This window comes from Syngnathus typhle, unplaced genomic scaffold, assembly GCF_033458585.1.
Source record: "Syngnathus typhle isolate RoL2023-S1 ecotype Sweden unplaced genomic scaffold, RoL_Styp_1.0 HiC_scaffold_338, whole genome shotgun sequence".
In the NCBI taxonomy this organism is placed as follows: Eukaryota; Metazoa; Chordata; class Actinopteri; order Syngnathiformes; family Syngnathidae; genus Syngnathus; species Syngnathus typhle.
The window spans coordinates 24,549-42,858 of record NW_026872242.1 but is presented as its reverse complement, the minus strand read 5'-3'; the positions used below and the strand labels follow the sequence as shown (position 1 = coordinate 42,858).

The 18,310-nt window shown below is 40.9% G+C and overlaps 1 protein-coding gene across 1 annotated transcript; it reads left to right on the top strand.

The window, feature by feature from the left end:
• Positions 1-377: 377 nt before the first annotated feature.
• On the top strand, positions 378-17,397 carry LOC133149424 (anoctamin-1-like). Its single transcript, XM_061271873.1, has 9 exons — positions 378-428; positions 1,184-1,232; positions 2,264-2,319; positions 2,736-2,777; positions 8,086-8,150; positions 12,948-13,082; positions 14,945-15,105; positions 16,597-16,679; positions 17,208-17,397. Exons 2-9 carry the CDS (start codon positions 1,229-1,231, stop codon positions 17,286-17,288), a joined length of 627 nt encoding a protein of 208 aa, XP_061127857.1. The 5' UTR covers positions 378-428; positions 1,184-1,228; the 3' UTR covers positions 17,289-17,397.
• The last annotated feature ends 913 nt before the right edge of the window (positions 17,398-18,310 follow it).

Below are 18,310 nucleotides of genomic sequence, written 5' to 3'. Positions count from 1 at the left end.
AGTTTTGGAAATTTGTGAAAATATTCACATATAAGTCGCTCCTCAGTATAAGTGGCCCCCCCACCCAAACTATGAAAACAAAAGCGACTTATAGGCTGAAAAATACGGTATCTATCTATCTATCTATCTATCTATCTATCTATCTATCTATCTATCTATCTATCTATCTATCTATCTATCTATCTATCTATCTATCTATCTATCTATCTATCTATCCATCTATCCATCTATCCATCCATCCATCCATCCATCCATCCATCCATCTAGCTCGTTGCCACTTTCATCACAGCCGACAGTGATTTTTCTTGCTGAGGATTTGTGCTGTCCTATTATGATGAAATAGTAATACTTTTGTGTCCGTCTCTGTCAACAGGTTTGATCTTTCAGACAAAGATTCCTTTTTTGACAGTAAAACCAGGAGCTCAATAGTAAGTCAACTGAGGTCTGTTAGTGATACAAGGATATCAACTGCCAAGGTTTTAGTTGGTTTAGCTTATAGGTCTCAAACCCGCAGTCTGTGGGCCAATTGCGGCCTGTGGGATGATAGTTTGCGGCCCTCGCCTTATTATGAAAGTTTAATGTTAGTGTGACCCGCAATTCTGATATGTATGGTTGTGTGCGGTGCTGATTGGAATGTGTCTTTTTGGGGAGCACAGAGTACTTGTGCGAAAACCTTTTTACTACCTTGAACTTCAATAAGTCCAAGTACAGGTCCAGACTTACTGATGAGCATCTTCAAGGTCTCAACTACTTACTCCTTCACACCAAATGTGGCTCAACTATGGGAGAGGAAGCTCTGCCAGTCCTCTAGCAGCAAGAAGGAGGCAGGAGCCTACAATGTTAAAGTTGTGGTTTAATTTTGAGAACAGGGGTGTAAAAGTTTTTATCTGAGCCTAAAAAACACAATTCGACCCAGCCTCATCCCAAACTCTACCTTCAGTGGCCCCCAGGTAAATTGAGTTTGAGACCCCTGGTTTATCTGGTTAGAAACACAAAACAAATTCATGCAAACACATTTGATCAAAAATTTGTTTAACTTGGTGAAGGTCGCAACACTCTGAGATGGCATCTCAGCTGAACTGAACCCAAACCCAAAAATGGCTTGTCCTTGCTATCAGTGTTGAACAACACATTTTGTCAATATTTCTATCGTAATGCATTAATCACTTTGTTTTTCTTTTAGGTTTATGAAATCCTAAAAAGGATTAAATGCAAGGCCAAGTACAGCATGAGTAAGTCTGACAGCTTTAAAATAAACAATTCAGAAGACAAGATCAAAGCAAATGATCTAATAATCAACTAATTTACTTTTATTTTGACTGCTTTATTTATTTACTACTATTTTTAAATTAATTCATTTACTACTATATTAATTACCATTTAACACTCCAGTCTCGAAATGTTTTATATTGTTGTGTCATATAATGTCCAATCCAATACAAAAATCAGCTTTCAAAATATTCACAGCCTTTATGGCCTTGATAATTTCCACAAAATTCCAGTATATTACAGGCTGATTTAAACATCTTTGCTGGTATCCTTGCTAAAGAAAAATAAACAAACAAACAAAAACACAAACAAAAAACAACATTGGCCACCATGGTTTGGTTGTGTTTTCATGCTGACCTGGTGTCAACAGCAAGACCAACAGCAAAAGCAGCTAAAATTTGAAAAGCCAAACCTTCAGTCACGCTATGAAATGAGCCAAAGTCACCCAACATGGCCAGCCTGTTGCTGGGGCCCTGCCAGGAGGAGATCGGTAGGGTCCAGCTGGCCCCTACCAGGTCAGTATTGCTGGGTGAATTTGGCTGAGTTGACTGAGAATTTTTTTTTTTTTTTTATGTTGAAGCCATTCAGTTGTTGATTTACTTTTGCCGTTTGGGTCATTGTCCTGTTGCATCTCCTATTCTCAGTTCCACTTCAAGTGAAAGATGTTTTTGTGTTCTTCAGCCATATTTCTGAATAAATCTGTGAATCAATTTTCCTGTCGATGTCAATACAACTCTGCCCACCCTTTTGCACGAGCATGATACTAGGTCTATATGGTTACTATACTATGTGGTTGTTTCTGTATTATAACCTTTCAGTGCAAAGTATCACCGCTGTCCTTGAAAGTCAAACTGGATCTTCAGTATTTATTTATTTATTTATTTATTTATTTATTTATTTATTTATTTATTTATTTATTTATTTATTTATTTATCATTATTATTAATACCAAAGATTTATAATAATTTTATGATCACTTTTTCTTCACCGGCAGGTATCACCAGTCTCTTAGGTAGTGGTGTCTATACAGCTGCTTATCCTCTCCACGATGTGAGTAGACTTTGCAAAACAACAAAATGTTAATGTTAGTCTCGTCTTGTTAATGATAATACAAAACATATGTAAAAGTTTGCAATTCTCAAACACCTTCAGAACATTTTAGAATATTGTTAAGTGAATGATTTATTTACTGAGTATTAATAGGTGATATCTTATTTTGCAGGGGTAAATGAAATGTCAAATCCATAAGTGTTACAATTTTCTGCAATTCACCAATACTTCAGGGATTAATTTCTTTCAGTGCAAGAGCGCGACCAACTTTGAGGTTTCTGTACACCGATATTTGCAGTAATCTTAAAGTCTTGGCAAAACACTAACTACCCCAAAAACGTTGCACCGTCAAAATCTTGCACTCCAAGTTGTAAGTGTGTTTTTATGGTACAATATCTTTATCTTTCTGTCTATAGGGAGATATTGATGAAGAAAGTGCAGAGCCAAATGACAGAAAAGTAAGTATTGCTATGACAGTCCCCCTCAAAGTCTTTTGAGATTTAATCAATTTATTATTATATTATTATTCGGTGGAACACTGGTTAGCACGACCGCCTCACAGTTAGGAGGGTGCGGGTTCGATTCCACCTCCGGCCGTCCCCGTGTCGAATTTGCATGTTCTCCGAAGGGTTTTCTCCGGGCACTCCGGTTTACTCCCACATCCCAAATAACATGCTTGGTAGGCCGATTGAGCACTCCAAATTTTCCTAACGTGCGAGTGCAAATGTTTGTTCGTCTCTGTGTGCCCTGCGATTGGCTGGCAACCAGTTCAGGGTGTCCCCCGCCTACTGCCCGATGACTGCTGGGATAGAGTCCAGCACGCCCGCGACCCCTGTGGGGACAAGCGGTATAGATAATGGATGGATGGATGGAATTTTCAAATCATAAAGAGAAGGATTTGTGAATAACTGATCTTTTGATCAATACAACACTGGTAATAAATACACAGTCATAGTCATACATAGTTTAATTAATTAATTTAATTTTCAAATCACAAAGTGAAGGGTTTGTGAATAACTGATATTTTGATAAATACTGGCAATAAATATACACAGAAATAAATATTACAAACAATGTAGTAAATAACAGTACATAAACTAAAATAAACTCTGGAAAAACAACTGAACCATAAAATATAAAGATATGTTTTACTCTAAATGTACCTTCACATCCATACATTTTTATTTTTGTTAGTGGGTCTGCGGTTAACAAATTCTGTTGCTAGAGCACCGGTTTAACCCCAATTTCCATGAATTTGCTGTAGTCCATCAGAGTGTTTTCCGATTCCCTAATTTTCCGATGCTCAATTTAGCATACAATGTCCGTCGACCTGTGTCAGCGTGACATTTGCAATCGGCCCTCTTTCTCACTTGTGTTCCATCAAACAGCACTCCCCCTCCCTCATCCTTGCTCAACTTTTAGTACATTCATGTGTAAATGGCACATCAGTGCTACATACATGTTTAACCTTAACGTTAACATTGCAACTTATAACAACATGTTCTCAAATAGTCGATTCAACAAACAATCATCTTTTTGTGCCCAGATTATATTATGACAAAGCAAGATATAATAGTGTATTTCAGCTTTCTCTACTTGTGGTTAACATTCTCATCTCTTAACAATGATCATGGGCTTTCCTAGTTAGCAGAATAAGTCTTTCTAGTCACTTAATAATTTTGACTACTGATCTTCTATCAGGTCAATTTAACTTTAGAACCATCCTCTGGTGAAGTCCGAAATGGGATTGGAGGTTGACTGGTTCAACCAACAAGCCCCTCTTTTCCGGTTTAATAGTTATTAATTTTGAAAAACTAACTTTTTAACTGCCCTTAGTCAGGCCCCCTCCTTCAGGTCTCTCATGTCAAGCTTTTGTCACCATCATCTGGCGAAATTTGGAATTTCATTTAGGCCAGTCGTCTAGGCCAAATCCAACACTTATTCACACACCATCTTAACTTCTATGTCACACGTCAAGCGACATAGCCAAAATGTATGTGGACATCTTAGCTCGTGCGCACACCAACCTCTGAAAATGTTAGAATGATTGAATCATGAATCAAAAAGACTATGGATCATTATTTTGTGATTATAAAGTCATTTCTTGCGTCTGAAGTTGAAATAAAAAAGATAAAATGGAGAATGATTTGATTTGGATTAAAAATCTGAATTTTGATGTCGTGTTTTTTCTTTAAATGTGCGGCGAGATTTGTGCTCCCTGAATATTTGATCACCGCATGGCAGGATTTACAAACTGCACGTGTCTTGTCCGTTGAGCCATCTTTTCTTTGGAATCCAAAGTGCTTCCAAACGAATGACTTGAAGCCTAAAGGGGAGCAAATTTCCTCGTCTTTTTGGACACTAGCCATAGCACCAGCCCAGGAGCCGCGTACTAGTTGTCGACTCCCCTTTCACGTGCTTGCTCTGCTCACAACACAACAACGCCGCGCCGCGCACTGCTCCCGGAAAGAGGAAGCAAGCAACAATGAACTGGATTTCAAAATAAAGTCGCGTCTAATGTCCGAGGTCAAACACGGCGATATAAATCGATGTTTACGTTTAGCATCGATGCCAATAAATCGTAGAGCATTATATCGATTAATCGATGCGTATCGATGTATCGTTACACCCCTAGTATTGACATCGACAGGAAAATTGATTCACAAATTTATTCAGAAATTTGGCTGAAGAACACAAAAACATCTTTCACTTGAAGTGGAACTGAGAATAGGAGATGCAACAGGACAATGACCCAAACGGCAAAAGTAAATCAACAACTGAATGGCTTCAACATTAAAAAAAAAAAAATTCTCCCAAGCGCTCCATCTTCTACTTCCGGGGTTAGCGGAGTTGTTTATAAGTGACACAGAGGATAAAAATTCCATTGGATTTAGTGATTTGGAATGACACGGATGGTTTGTTCAACTTGTCAGCATGTTATTTATGCTATAGTCATTTGAATAACTCTTAATATGTTATGTTATCATACCAGGCACGTTCTCAGTTCGTTGTTTATGTGTCATGTATACAATTATTCAGCCTGTTGTTGCTTGCTCTATTCTATTTTTATTTCAAATTGTCTTTCAAGATGACATGTCTGTTCTTGGTGTTGGATTTTATCAAGTAAATGTCCCTGTTAGGTTACGGACTTTAGCTATTGATCTGACTCCAAATTATGATCAACACTTAACACATGAATTGCTATGTTCTAATCCACACACTGGCGCACCTAACAATTTTGCAAGTTCGTTCTGTCAAAGAGAAGACCAGTAGATCAATCAGACCGAATCTACCAATTGTTTATTCCTGACAAAGCAAACTAATACAAGCCTGGGTTCCGGGTCCCTCACACTAAAGCTCGTGTGTTCTTGTGACCATCAAGGAACAACACATTCTTCCGGGTTGCCCAGTTATAAAGAAACACAATATGAATATTTAAACATGCAAAACAATGTGAAATGATTGGTTGATGACCGTCTCCTCCCCACTGGGTGCTTATCGGCGAGTGCAGACGTCCTGGTGGTTGGGTTTGACTAGCGCGCCCGACCACAATGACGAGGTGTGATTCTCACTTTGACGGCTTGTACGTGTCTTGGTCTCGCCTGACCGATGCTTGCACCCTGTGTACACAACACTTAGGAGAAAACATCTTGGTGCAATTGTCTGCACACTTCCTCACTTTCCGGTTCATCAACTGCTTTGCATGAGCACAGCCACTACTGAAGATTAACTTGATGTGATTATATATATGTTTAACTTAGCCTTTAAGAAAATATGTTTGCAAGCTGCCAAAAAGCACATTTTCCTTTAGTCCCCCAAAAATTTAATTATATGTAATATACTCCAGTGCAACTTGCCGTTTTTTTCCATGTATAATGCGCAAAATTTAACTAATTTATTGTCCTAAAATCTGGGGTGCGCATTATACATGGGTACAAAAAAAAAAGATTAATTCATTTTATTTTATTTTTTATCCGGATATGATACGGAGGCCGCCATTACAGATGCGCTTTCTTCTCTGCTGTTCACTTCGAACACGCTCCATACGAACACAATGCTCTCGTATCAGACGCATGGTCGATCACCTGCTCGTTTGCTGTCACAATGTACCCTACACAAATCCGAAACATTTCTTCGCTATCGAGTTAGCTAGCGCATGCGCAGTGATACTGACCGGCAGAATAACATCCGGTTGTTCCCAAAGATGATCTTTTTTCTGAAATAATTTTACGTTTACGGACTTAAGTAGGAGTCAAAATTTGGGTACAGGCTTTTTTCCAGCATCAACATGACATTTCTAGGGTGCGTATTATACATGGGGGCGCATTATACATGGAAAAAAAACGGTAATGTGGTGAATAGGGATGCACCGATCCGATATCTGGATCGGATATCGGCCCCGATATCAACAAAATAGATGGATCGGGTATCGGAAAATGCAGCCGATCTGTGAGCCGATACTTTCCTTAATCTATTGGGACGCGGGATACGTCATACGTCAGCAGCACGTGTGCCGCATGCCACGAGAGTTTTCTAAACAAACGCAAACATGGAGCGAACGTTCGCTTCTCTTCCCCGGGTTGCTAAGCGGACATCAAACCCTGCGCGTTCGCTTCTCTTCGGGTTGCTAATGGGACGTCAAAGGCTGCGCGTTCGCGTCTCTCCCGAATGGGGGGGGGGGGGCTAATCGGATGTCAAACGCTGCGTGTTCGCTTCTCTTCCGGGGGGGTGTAATGGGACGTCAAACGCTTTGTGTGGCGGGCTCCATCTAGTGTGGAAACTAAGAAGCTGAGCTCAAGCTTCTTGTGCGGGCCATATTCAATTATGTTTTCAGAATTTGCTGCGGGCCAATAAAAACTGGACCGTTAGTTTGGACACCCCTAATTTAGAGCAAAGAACTGTGTAGTCTGCCTGATGCCATTGCCTTTGGTCTTTTCTGTTCCACATGTAGAGTTATGTAGCTTGTTAAGTCAACCATAATACCGGATCGGTATCGGGTATCGACCGATACGCAAAGCCACGGCATCGGTATCGGTATCGAGACTGAAAAAGTCGGATCGGTGCATCTCTAGTGGTGAATGGTATTTGTTGTTTCGCTGGTCTCCAAAAAAACACTCGGTTGCCGATGGCTGGTCCGGGTAAGGAAGCACTTCGGTGACACACGGCTGATTGGGAAAAGATTTATTCAACCGATGTCAAAGTGATGTCTCTCCAAAAGTTAGAGTGGCCCCAAGAGCAAAGATGTTTCAGCTCTCGACAGCACAGATGTTCGCCCCAAAAAGGCCCGCGCGCTTCTTGCTCTTGCCCCTTGCGCGCCTTGCGCGCCTCTCTCTATCTCTTCTCCCCCATCATTTGTACCTCGTAAGACAACAGCTGCGGTTCGAGTCTCACTCTACTGGTTACCTCCGATGCCCTTAAAAGGGCATGGACATAGGTCTTCCTGGTCACGGACGAATGGCCCTTCCATATTCTAAGTACCTACACATTACTGAAACTAGAGCTTCTCTGTACCGCGAAAATAGCTTAGGGTCTTCTCACTGCTGCAAGGTCGCCATTTAAGGTGACATAGAGTGACGCATAGAATCCAAAATTTACCTTTTTCTCTTTCTTTTTCTTCTTTATTATGCATTTAATGGCTGGTGCAACTTGTACTCCGGAGCGACTTATAGTCCGGAAGATACGGTATATGTATTGACTACATGAATTCTTTGGAATGACATACATTGACATGCTGGGTTACCAACTGTGGTCTACTGTCTTTTTCAGCTACTGTACGAGGAGTGGGCAAACTACAGTGTCTTCTACAAGTACCAGCCCATTGGACTTGTGAGGTAAATCTGTCTGTCTCTCATTTCATCAACAATATCTGTCCATGTACCTTTTTATCTACCCATCGGTCCATTTGTCTACCTTCAAAAACATATAACACACTATAAAATATATACCGTAATTTCCGGACTATAAGCCGCACCGGACGATAAACTGCACCAGCTAAAATCCGGGGATATTCTAGTTTTTTTCTTATATAAGCCGCACCGGACTATAAGCCGCACATGCACACGAGTTTTTTACAAAGAAAGACAGTACACAGAAAGCCTTTTTAAAGTTTTAATAACATACTTTAACATGTCTAAACATTGCCTGTGACGCAGCAGTAGTGCCGCAGCAACACGGAAGTGTGCACGCGAGTTATTAACAAAGAAAGACTGGACACAGAAAGCTTTTTTAAAGTTTTAATAACATACCTTAACATTTCTTTCCAAACACTGCCTGTGACGCGGCAGTAATACCGCAGCAACAGGGAAGTAACACAGCACTAATAGGGTTTGATTAAATAAAACATACCGGTAAAAGTCACTGAGACGCGGCGTTAACACAGCAGCAACACGGTAGCACAGCATTAACAGGGCTGGTTAAAAAAACATAGCAGTAAAAGTAAAAAAAAGAGCTTCATCGTCTTCATCTTCCTCTTGTGCACTGAAACCATCGAAGTCTTCCTCCTCAGTGTCCGATTGCAATGGCGTTAGATATCCTTCGCCACACACTTTATCAGTCCCTCTTTGGTTGTCGCTTTTATGCATTTCTTCTAGCATTTTCCATGATGAGGGTGTGTTCATGCAAATTTTATTCATGCACGAAGCACTAGATTACATTAAACTAGTGAGCGACACGTATAGCTCCAGAGTAGACGGGACCACGAAATATAGAAAAGGGTGATGCAACACAATGTCATCAACATCGACTGCCTTTAGCTTAAAATCGGCATCATATGCATTTCTTTTGTCCCCCATAATGACGGTTTGTGTATAAAAGCTTCCTTTCAGTAATGTCCGTCTTGATCTCGTTCTGTCTCTTCTTTGTGTGAATTTTACGGCACGGATGGACATGCGATCAACACACCACTTTTCTCCCCAGTGACCGTGTCCATATATCCCTCCGCCCAGCAAAGCGGTGCTGCACAACAGCGGTCCACAGCCTTTTGACGAGTGTATAAAAGTGATCAAGTCATCATAAAAATCACGGGAAAAATCCTATATAAGCCGCACCGGACTATAAACCGCAGGGTTCAAAATTTGAGAAAAAAGTCGTGGCTTATAGTCCGAAATTTACGGTAGTATCTATTTGTGCCCTCATTTTAAGGCTATCTTTTAGATGCACATTAAGTTAATCATCGTAATTTTCGGACTATAAGCCGCACCAGCTAAAATTCGGGGTTATTTTAGTTTTTTTTCTTATATAAGCTGCACCGGACTATAAGATGCGCGTGTGCACGAGTTATTCACAGAGTAAGACAGTACACAGAAAGCCTTTTTAAAGTTTTAATAACATACTTTAACATGTCTTTCTAAACGTTACCTGTGATGCAGCAGTAGTACCGCAGCAATACGGAAGTGTGCACGCGAGTTATTTACAAAGAAAGATGGTACACAGAAAGCCTTTTTAAAGTTTTAATAACATAGCTTAACATTTCTTTCCAAACACTGTCAACCAACGATTCAACATATACTGTAATTCTACAACAGAACACAAGTAGACACACTTTCACACTTATTTTTCTGTTTCATTTTTACTTACTTCCGTGTTGCTGCGGTATACATAACTGCCGCGTGACAGGGAATGGATAAAGTGAGAAAGGGGTAGAATCGAAAAAGCTATGCTTCCTCCTACTCCTTTTCGAGCATTCTTTATTGATTTATTTACTTACGTATTATTATTATTATTAATTAATTAATTTAATTTATTTATTTCTGTTTGTTGGTTTATTTTTGTTTGTTTGCTGTATGGACTTACCGTAAATTCCGGACTATAAGTCACGACTTTTTTCCAAAGTTTTGGCTTATAGTCAGGTGCGGTTTATATGTATAAGGATTTTTTCGTGATTTTTGTGATGACTTGATCACTTGAAGATTCAAGATTCAAGAGTTTTTTATTCGCCATGTTTGAGCGTGCCAAACAAGGAATTTGACTTCGGTAAAACACACCCTCTGTTCAACATTTAGGTGACTAACAACACTCAGGACATGTGAAAAATGGCAAAAAATAAAATAAAATAAAAATCACTTTTATACACTGCGGTATCTTGATGAAAAAAACAACAACAAAAATACTATTTTGAAACACCACTATGGCTGCTGCTTATTCTGGCTGTGTTGCTTGTGACTATTATGAGCTTTAGTAGGAATGTACGCTAGGTGACCTGCGTCAAAGGGCTCTAAACCCTTTCTCTTACTCTGCCATGTGACTCAGAGATTACACAAAGCAGTAGCGCTGTTTGGACCATCTGCATTGTATTAAAACCCAATCAATCAGCATTTAAATTCAATTCTTCTGACATTTTGCTCACCAAAAACAAGTTGTAATGAACGTGAACTTTTAATGCATTTTATTCAGAAGGTTACTTTGAACCCCGAGGCTTAAATGGCGGCGCGGCGTATTTATGGATTTTTACAGCCTCCGGGGCGCTCTAGCAGGAAGCAAGAGCGAGACAGACGAAGAAGAGATAATGCGCCGAAGAAGACGTGCTAGTTTGTCAAGACGGTTGCGTCACCCTTTTCTTTATTTCGTGGTCCCGTCCGTCTACTCTGGAGCTATACGTGTCGCTCGCTAGTTTAATGCGCTTCGTGCATGAATAAAATTAACATGAACAGACCCTCATCACACTCGAAGAAAGGCATAAAAGCGACGACGAAAGAGAGACTGAGAAAATGTGAGGCGAAGGATATCTAACGTTATTCCAATCGGACGCTGAGGAGGAAGGCTTCGATGGTTTCAGTGCACTGGAGGAAGATGAAGACGATGAAGCTCTTTTTTTACTTTTACTGGTATGTTTTTTAACGAGCCCTGTTGGTGCTGTACTACCGTGTTGCTGCTGTGTTACCGCCGCGTCTCAGTGACTTTTACCGGGTATGTTTTTTTTAATCCAGCCCTATTAGTCTTGTGTTACTTCCGTGTTGCTGCGGTATTACTGCCGCGGCACGGGCAGTGTTTGGAAAGAAATGTAAATTTATGTTATTAAAACTTTAAAAAAGCTTTCTGTGTCCAGTCTTTCTTTGTTAATAACTCTCGTTGGAAAGAAATGTTAAGGTACGTGATTAAAACTTTAAAAAAGCTTTCTGTGTCCAGTCTTTCTTTGTTAATAACTCGCGTGCACACTTCCGTGTTGCTGCGGTACTACTGCTGCGTCACAACTTTAAAAAGGCTTTCTGTGAACGGTCTTTCTTTGTAAAAACACGTGTGCACGTGCGTCTTATAGTCCGGTGCGGCTTATATAAGAAAAAAACTCAAATATCCCCCAATTTTAGCTGGTGCGGTTTATAATCCGGTGCGGTTTATAGTCCGGAATTTACGGTATATGTGGCACTTTAGAGTGTTATTTGTTTTTTTTCTTTTTTGTTTTGGATGTTCGAAATAAAGATATCAATCAATCAAGTAACAGAGCACTAATAGGGCTGGGTTGAAAAAAACATACCGGTAAAAGTCACTAAGACGCGGCTGTAACACAGCAGCAACACGGTGGCACAGCACTAACAGGGCTGGTTTAAAAAACATACCAGTAAAAGTAAATAAAGAGCCAGTAAAAGAGCCGTCTTCATCTTCCTCCTGTGCACTGAAACCATCGAAGTCTTCCTCCTCAGTGTCCGATTGGAATAGCATTAGATATCCTTCGCCACACACTTTCTCAGTCTCTCTTTCGTCGTCGGTTTTATGCATTTCTCCTAGGATTTTCCATGATGAGGGTCTGTTCATATAGCTCGAGAGTAGACGTGACTGGGAAATAAAGAAAGAAAAGATGAAAACGATGTCATCAACAATTGGCCAAATCGACTGCCTTTAACTTAAAAGCGGTATAATATGCATTTCTTTTGTCCCCCATATTGACAGTTTGTGTATAAAAGCTTCCTTTCCGTAATGTCCGTCTTAATCTCGTTCTGTCTTTTCTTTGTGTGAATTATACAGCACTATTTGTCTGGCGGATGGACATGCGATCAACACGCCACTTTTCTACCCAGTGGCCGTGTCACATATCCCTCCGCCCAGCAAAGCGGTGCCGCACAACAGCGGTCCACAGCCTTTTTACGAGTGTATAAAAGCGATCAAGTCATCACAAAAATCACGGAAAAAATCCTATATAAGCCGCACCGGACTGTAAACCGCAGGGTTCGAAATTTGAGAAAAAAGTTGCGGCTTATAGGCCAAAATCTATGGAATGGCGGTTCGGGGAAGTAATGTGGTCTCTCTCTCTCTCTCTCTCTCTCTCTCTCTCTCTCTCTCTCTCTCTCTCTCTCTCTCTCTCTCTCTCTCTCTCTCTCTCTCTCTCTCTCTCTCTCTCTCTCTCTCTCTCTCTCTCTCTCTCTCTCTCTCTCTCTCTCTCTCTCTCTCTCCCTCTCTCTCTCTCTCTCTCTCTCTCTCTCTCCCTCTCTCCCTCTCTCCCTCTCTCCCTCTCTCTCTCTCTCTCTCTCTCTCTCTCTCTCTCTCTCTCTCTCTCTCTCTCTCTCTCTCTCTCTCTCTCTCTCTCTCTCTCTCTCTCTCTCTCTCTCTCTCTCTCTCTCTCTCTCTCTCTCTCTCTCTCTCTCTCTCCAACCTGCTTGAAAGTGTCATTTGACATGTTGTTTTGTCATTTTCTTCAGGAAGTACTTTGGAGAGAAGATTGGACTGTACTTTGCCTGGTTGGGACTCTACACCCAGATGCTGATTGCTGCTTCCCTCGTGGGAGTCATTGTTTTTCTGTATGGATGTGCAACAGTTGATGACAATATTCCAAGGTAAACTTCATTACAGTAGAATACAATTCCTCTAACACGCACACGATGTAAAACCCATACATTGCTGGGACTACATGTTGCTGCCACAAAAACTTTAACACGCAAACTCCACTCAGCAATGTACATTTGAGACGACAACCGACAGAGTGTGACTCAGATATGCTAGCGCCTTTACCCGTTCCTAGCTCAAGGGCACCAAACTTACACAAGGCCGTGAACTGTGTTCCCTCCATTAGAAGGGACTGTTCGTAGCCACTCAGCTATGACTTCCTGCGTCACATGAAAATATGAAAGTAAAGTTATTTGATTTTAAACATTAAGGCCTCTGCTTCTCATCACGCACAGGATATTATGACACATGCTGCCATTTGTCATCAGTGTAGAGACAAAACACACGTCTAGTATTGGTGATTATGTTACTTATACTTTGGAAAAGATCACTTGTTGAAACCATTAGCAACATCTTGTGTGCTCTGGGCAGCACTGAAACATGTGCCAAATAACAGGTTGATGAGACAATTTGTGCTGCAGATCTTTCACTATTTTGGTTTTGTCAGGATAGGAATCAGCTATATTGACTAAGTTTGTGGATGCCAAACAGGGAATTTGACTCCGGTTGACCTCTGTACAACATTTAAGTGACTAACAACATTCAGGTAACTAAAAACATTTAAGTGACGAGAACAGGATGTTAATGCACAATGATGACTCTGAGTCTCTATGAGTGGTGAGAGTTCATCAGAGCGACATCTAAAAATCCTAAAATGTGATTTCCAGGGATCTATTTTTCACATCCTGTCTCTTATAGTTCAAGTGTACCTATGATGAAAATTACAGACCTCTGTCATAATTTTAAGTGGGATAAACAATCGGTGGATAACTATATAAGTATATGACCGTGTATGAGAATGTGTGAAACAGCAAGCTGATTTAAAACAGTCAATGGCATCCGTCTGATATCAATGATCTTTGCACCACAGACCGCTTCTGTGTATTTTGATAGACCGTTGAAGATCAGGTGCAATATCACCAAAAGGACAGTCCAGTCGGTGGCGGCGTTTGTTTGCCATCGCCTCAGCTCGAGTCAAGCAGCCGTTGGCTGGTTACCATAATGACCACCAAGAACAAGCCGGCCACCTCAATGGTTTTTCATGCGTTACCAGCACTGTGTTTATAGTCTGGCCAACTTCTTGCTGCAGATCTTCTCTACCCATCTCTAGCATGGAATGCAATTGCTTTTTATGATTTTTTTTATATTTTGTGAATCTTTTATCTTTCAATCGATCTGCTTTTTCAAATAAAAAAACTTCACAATATAAACCCCCCTCCCGCAAAGTAAAATTGTTCCATCCATCCGTCCATTTTCTGTACCGCTTAGTCCCCACTGGGGTCGCGGGCGTGCTGGAGCCTATCGCAGCCGTCATCGGGCAGTAGGCGGGGGACACCCTGAACCGGTTGCCAGCCAATCGCAGGGCACACAGAGACAAACAACCATTTGCACTCGCACTCACACCTAGGGACAATTTGGAGTGTTCAATCGGCCTACCAAGCATGTTTTTGGGATGTGGGAGGAAACCGGAGTGCCCGGAGAAAACCCATGCGGGCCCGGGGAGAACATGCAAACTCCACACAGGGAGGGCCGGAGGTGGAATCGAACCCGCACCCTCCTAACTGTGACCATTTAGCTGAACAGAACAAGATAAATAAATCTTGATAGTATGTTCACTCCTTGGGATATTTTCACCTGCCTAAAAAGTGATCAAACTTGCAGCTGATACAGTGGTGCCTTTTAACCTAAAGTTTCAATTTTGCTAATTTTAAGACCTTTATATTGAACTTTATATTCAAATTGTGTCTTACAGCATGGAGATATGCCACGAAAAAAACAACATCACAATGTGTCCTTTGTGTGATAAAGTGTGCAGCTACTGGAAGCTGAGTTCTGCTTGTGGAACTGCAAGAGCCAGTCACTTATTCGACAACCCAGCAACCGTATTCTTCTCTATATTCATGGCTCTTTGGGGTGGGTGAACGCACGCACGCACGCACACTCACAGAATATTTTAAATATTTGCATTTTAGCTTCTCTCGTAACATTTTAGCATGCTGTATGTTGATTCTGATTCTGGTTTAAATTATTGATGTCAATCTCAAACAGCATTAGAGTAATTCTGCTTAAAAAACATTGTTGTGATTGTTGTTATTGATTAGTGTCATTCGTAAATCTCATCGACTATTTAGGAAAACAAATACAGCAAATGCCTAATAACTTGGAACTGTGTATGTGTGTGTGTGTGTGTGCGCGTGCGTGTGCGTGCATGCGTGTGCGCGCGCGTGTGTATGCGTGCGTGCGCGTGTGTGTGTCAAAAGGAAATTCTAGCTGATTTCATATTGTACATCTAATATTAAAAAAAAAAGTTTCTTTATAATGAATTGCCCTGAAAATTAAGCTAACAATAAACAGTCTAAAGGATTTAGTCTTTACAAGGAAGTTATTGTGTATAGGATACAAGTGAATTGAGTGAAAATGAATTTATATGATGTTGTGAATTGAATCTTGTTTTTAATTGACGCAAATACTAAATTCATTCAGAGGGATCCTAAATTCAGAACGATATTTTCTGACTTTCAACCCTTTCAATTAAGCTTTACACCTGATTATATTTGAGTGGGATATGATTAATATGATTCAAATTACAGTCAAACCTCGGTTTTCGACCACAATTCGTTCCAGAAGGCGGTTCTAGAAGTGAATCGGTCAAATTCCGAATCTTTTTTTCCCATTACAAATAATGGAAACAATTCGAATCTGTTCCAAGACTAAAAAAAGCGCCTTTTTTAAGCATTCTTAATTGGCGCATTTTTGTCCGATCGCGCAACCGCAGCGCACCGCCGAACGCGCAACAGTAGCACGTCGCCGACCGCGCAACTACACCGTGCTGGTCGCATTATTGAGACAGAGCCGTCGCTGAAATTTAGAAAATATTTTTAAAGTCCTGATGTACTTTCCAAAATTTAAGTGGACCTCAGTACGCAAGGATCTTAATTTGATCTGATTGCACAACCGCAGCGTGCCGGGCGCTCACTGTCGCATTGCTTTAGGAGCGTCTTTGTGTTTTAGGAGGCATGATTAGGGGTTAATACAATCCTCAAGGTAACAAAAATACAATAACAAACAGAGTCAGTCGGCATTCGATCCGCGTGGTCGGGTTTTCTCAGGTCCTTTCGGCTCATCTCGCAAGGTTCGACCTCCGAATTTTGTTCGACAACCGAAGCAAAAAAATCTCGAATTTTTCGTTCGAATTCTGATTTTTCGAGAACCGGGACGTTCGAAAACCGAGGTCTGACTGTATTTAATTAACCACAATGCACTGGAGTTTATGAGATTTAAACATGTCACACCAGGTGCATTTCCCATGACAAAAATAAATACCCCGCACATAAAAATACATCTTCCGAATTCCTTTTCTGACGATCTTTGACGATTGTCCTCTATTTTGTCTTTAAACATAAGCTGCCATGTTCATGGAGCATTGGAAGAGGAGGCAAATGAGACTTAATTATGAATGGGACCTGACTGGATTTGAAGACGAGGAGGTAAGGCTTAAATGTTAGGTTATTTGTATGGCCAATCCAATTAAGCCATGATCGCCCCGGTTTTCCAAAGTCAGTAGCAAAGTCATTCACACATACAACTGGGCAAAGCAAATAAATTGTCTTCTAATTGTTACAATATGAAAAATAGTCTGTGATTGGCTGGCAGCCAGTTCAGGGTGTCCCCTACCTGCTGCTCGACGTCAGGTGGCATAAGCTCCAGCACGCCCGCGACCCTAGTGAGGACAAGCGATTTGAAACATTTATGAATGGATGAAAAACAGTATCCTTCCATCCATTAATTTTCTGAATCTCTCTTCCTCACGAGGACCATCGAGAGGGTCTGGGCTCCAGTCTTCCCTTGAACCTTCCTGTCTGGCATTTGCAATGTTCTCTCCCCATGCTGAGTGGGTTTCCTCCCACATTCCCAATACATGCACGTGATTATTATCAATTGAGAACTTTTCATGGAGTGTGAATGTGATTTTGAACTGTTGTTTTAACCATGTCCTACGATTGACTGCCGACCAGTTCAGAGTGTACTCCATCCATCACCTAGTCATCTTGAAGAGGATGAATGAAGATGAAAAAAACTATATAGCAGCCTTGTGAAAATGGACAGATGAAACTTTGCATTTTTTATCTTGTACTTGTTTCCTTCTCTTCCACTGTTTAAACAAGATATGGAACAATCCTTTTTCAAGTACTGTATTTTCCGCCCTATTAGGCGCACCGGGGTATAAGGCGCACCTTCAATGAACGGCCCATTTTAAAACTTTGTCCATATATAAGGCGCACCGGACTATAAGGCGCATAAAATAGAAGCTTTACTGCAACAAACTGAGGTTGACTAGGGTTGCGGTATGCACCCACTAGCCAATAACCAATCGCGTTTCTCAAACGATCTCCTATAAAATTATCAGAACTGACTAAAGTTCGATCTAACGCATTGGTACTACTTACCTATGTTTCCCTTCCATATCGATCCGTAGATTTACTCGAAACATTAACAGAGCAGCCTATTTTCACATGAAATAGCCTCGCGCGTATAGCAGCTATCGTTATAGCATTAGCCATCCGCAAAAACCCATGACTCTCAGCTCGCAATCTCCCATGAGCCTCAGCAAAGTGTAAACAATCGCGTTTCTCAAACGAGCTCCTATAAAATGATCAGAACTGACTAAAGTTCGATCTAACGCATTGGTACTACTTACCTATGTTTCCCTTCCATATCGATCCGTAGATTTACTCGAAACATGAACAGAGTAGCCTATTTTGACCTGAAATAGCCTCACGCGCATAGCAGCTATCGTTATAGCATTAGCCATCTGCAAAAAAACATGACCCTCAGCTCGCAATCTCCCATGAGCCTCAGCAAAATGTAAACAATCGCGTCTCTCAAACGAGCTCCTATAAAATGATCAGAACTGACTAAAGTTCGATCTAACGCATTGGTACCACTTACCTATGTTTCCCTTCCATATCGATCCGTAGATTTACTCGAAACATTAACGGAGCAGCCTATTTTGAAATGAAATAGCCTCGCGGGTACAACAGCTATTCGGTGACGCCCCCTGACTACAGTTACCGTAATGCTGGGAAGCGATGCGACCTTGTAATTTACTAGTCGTACT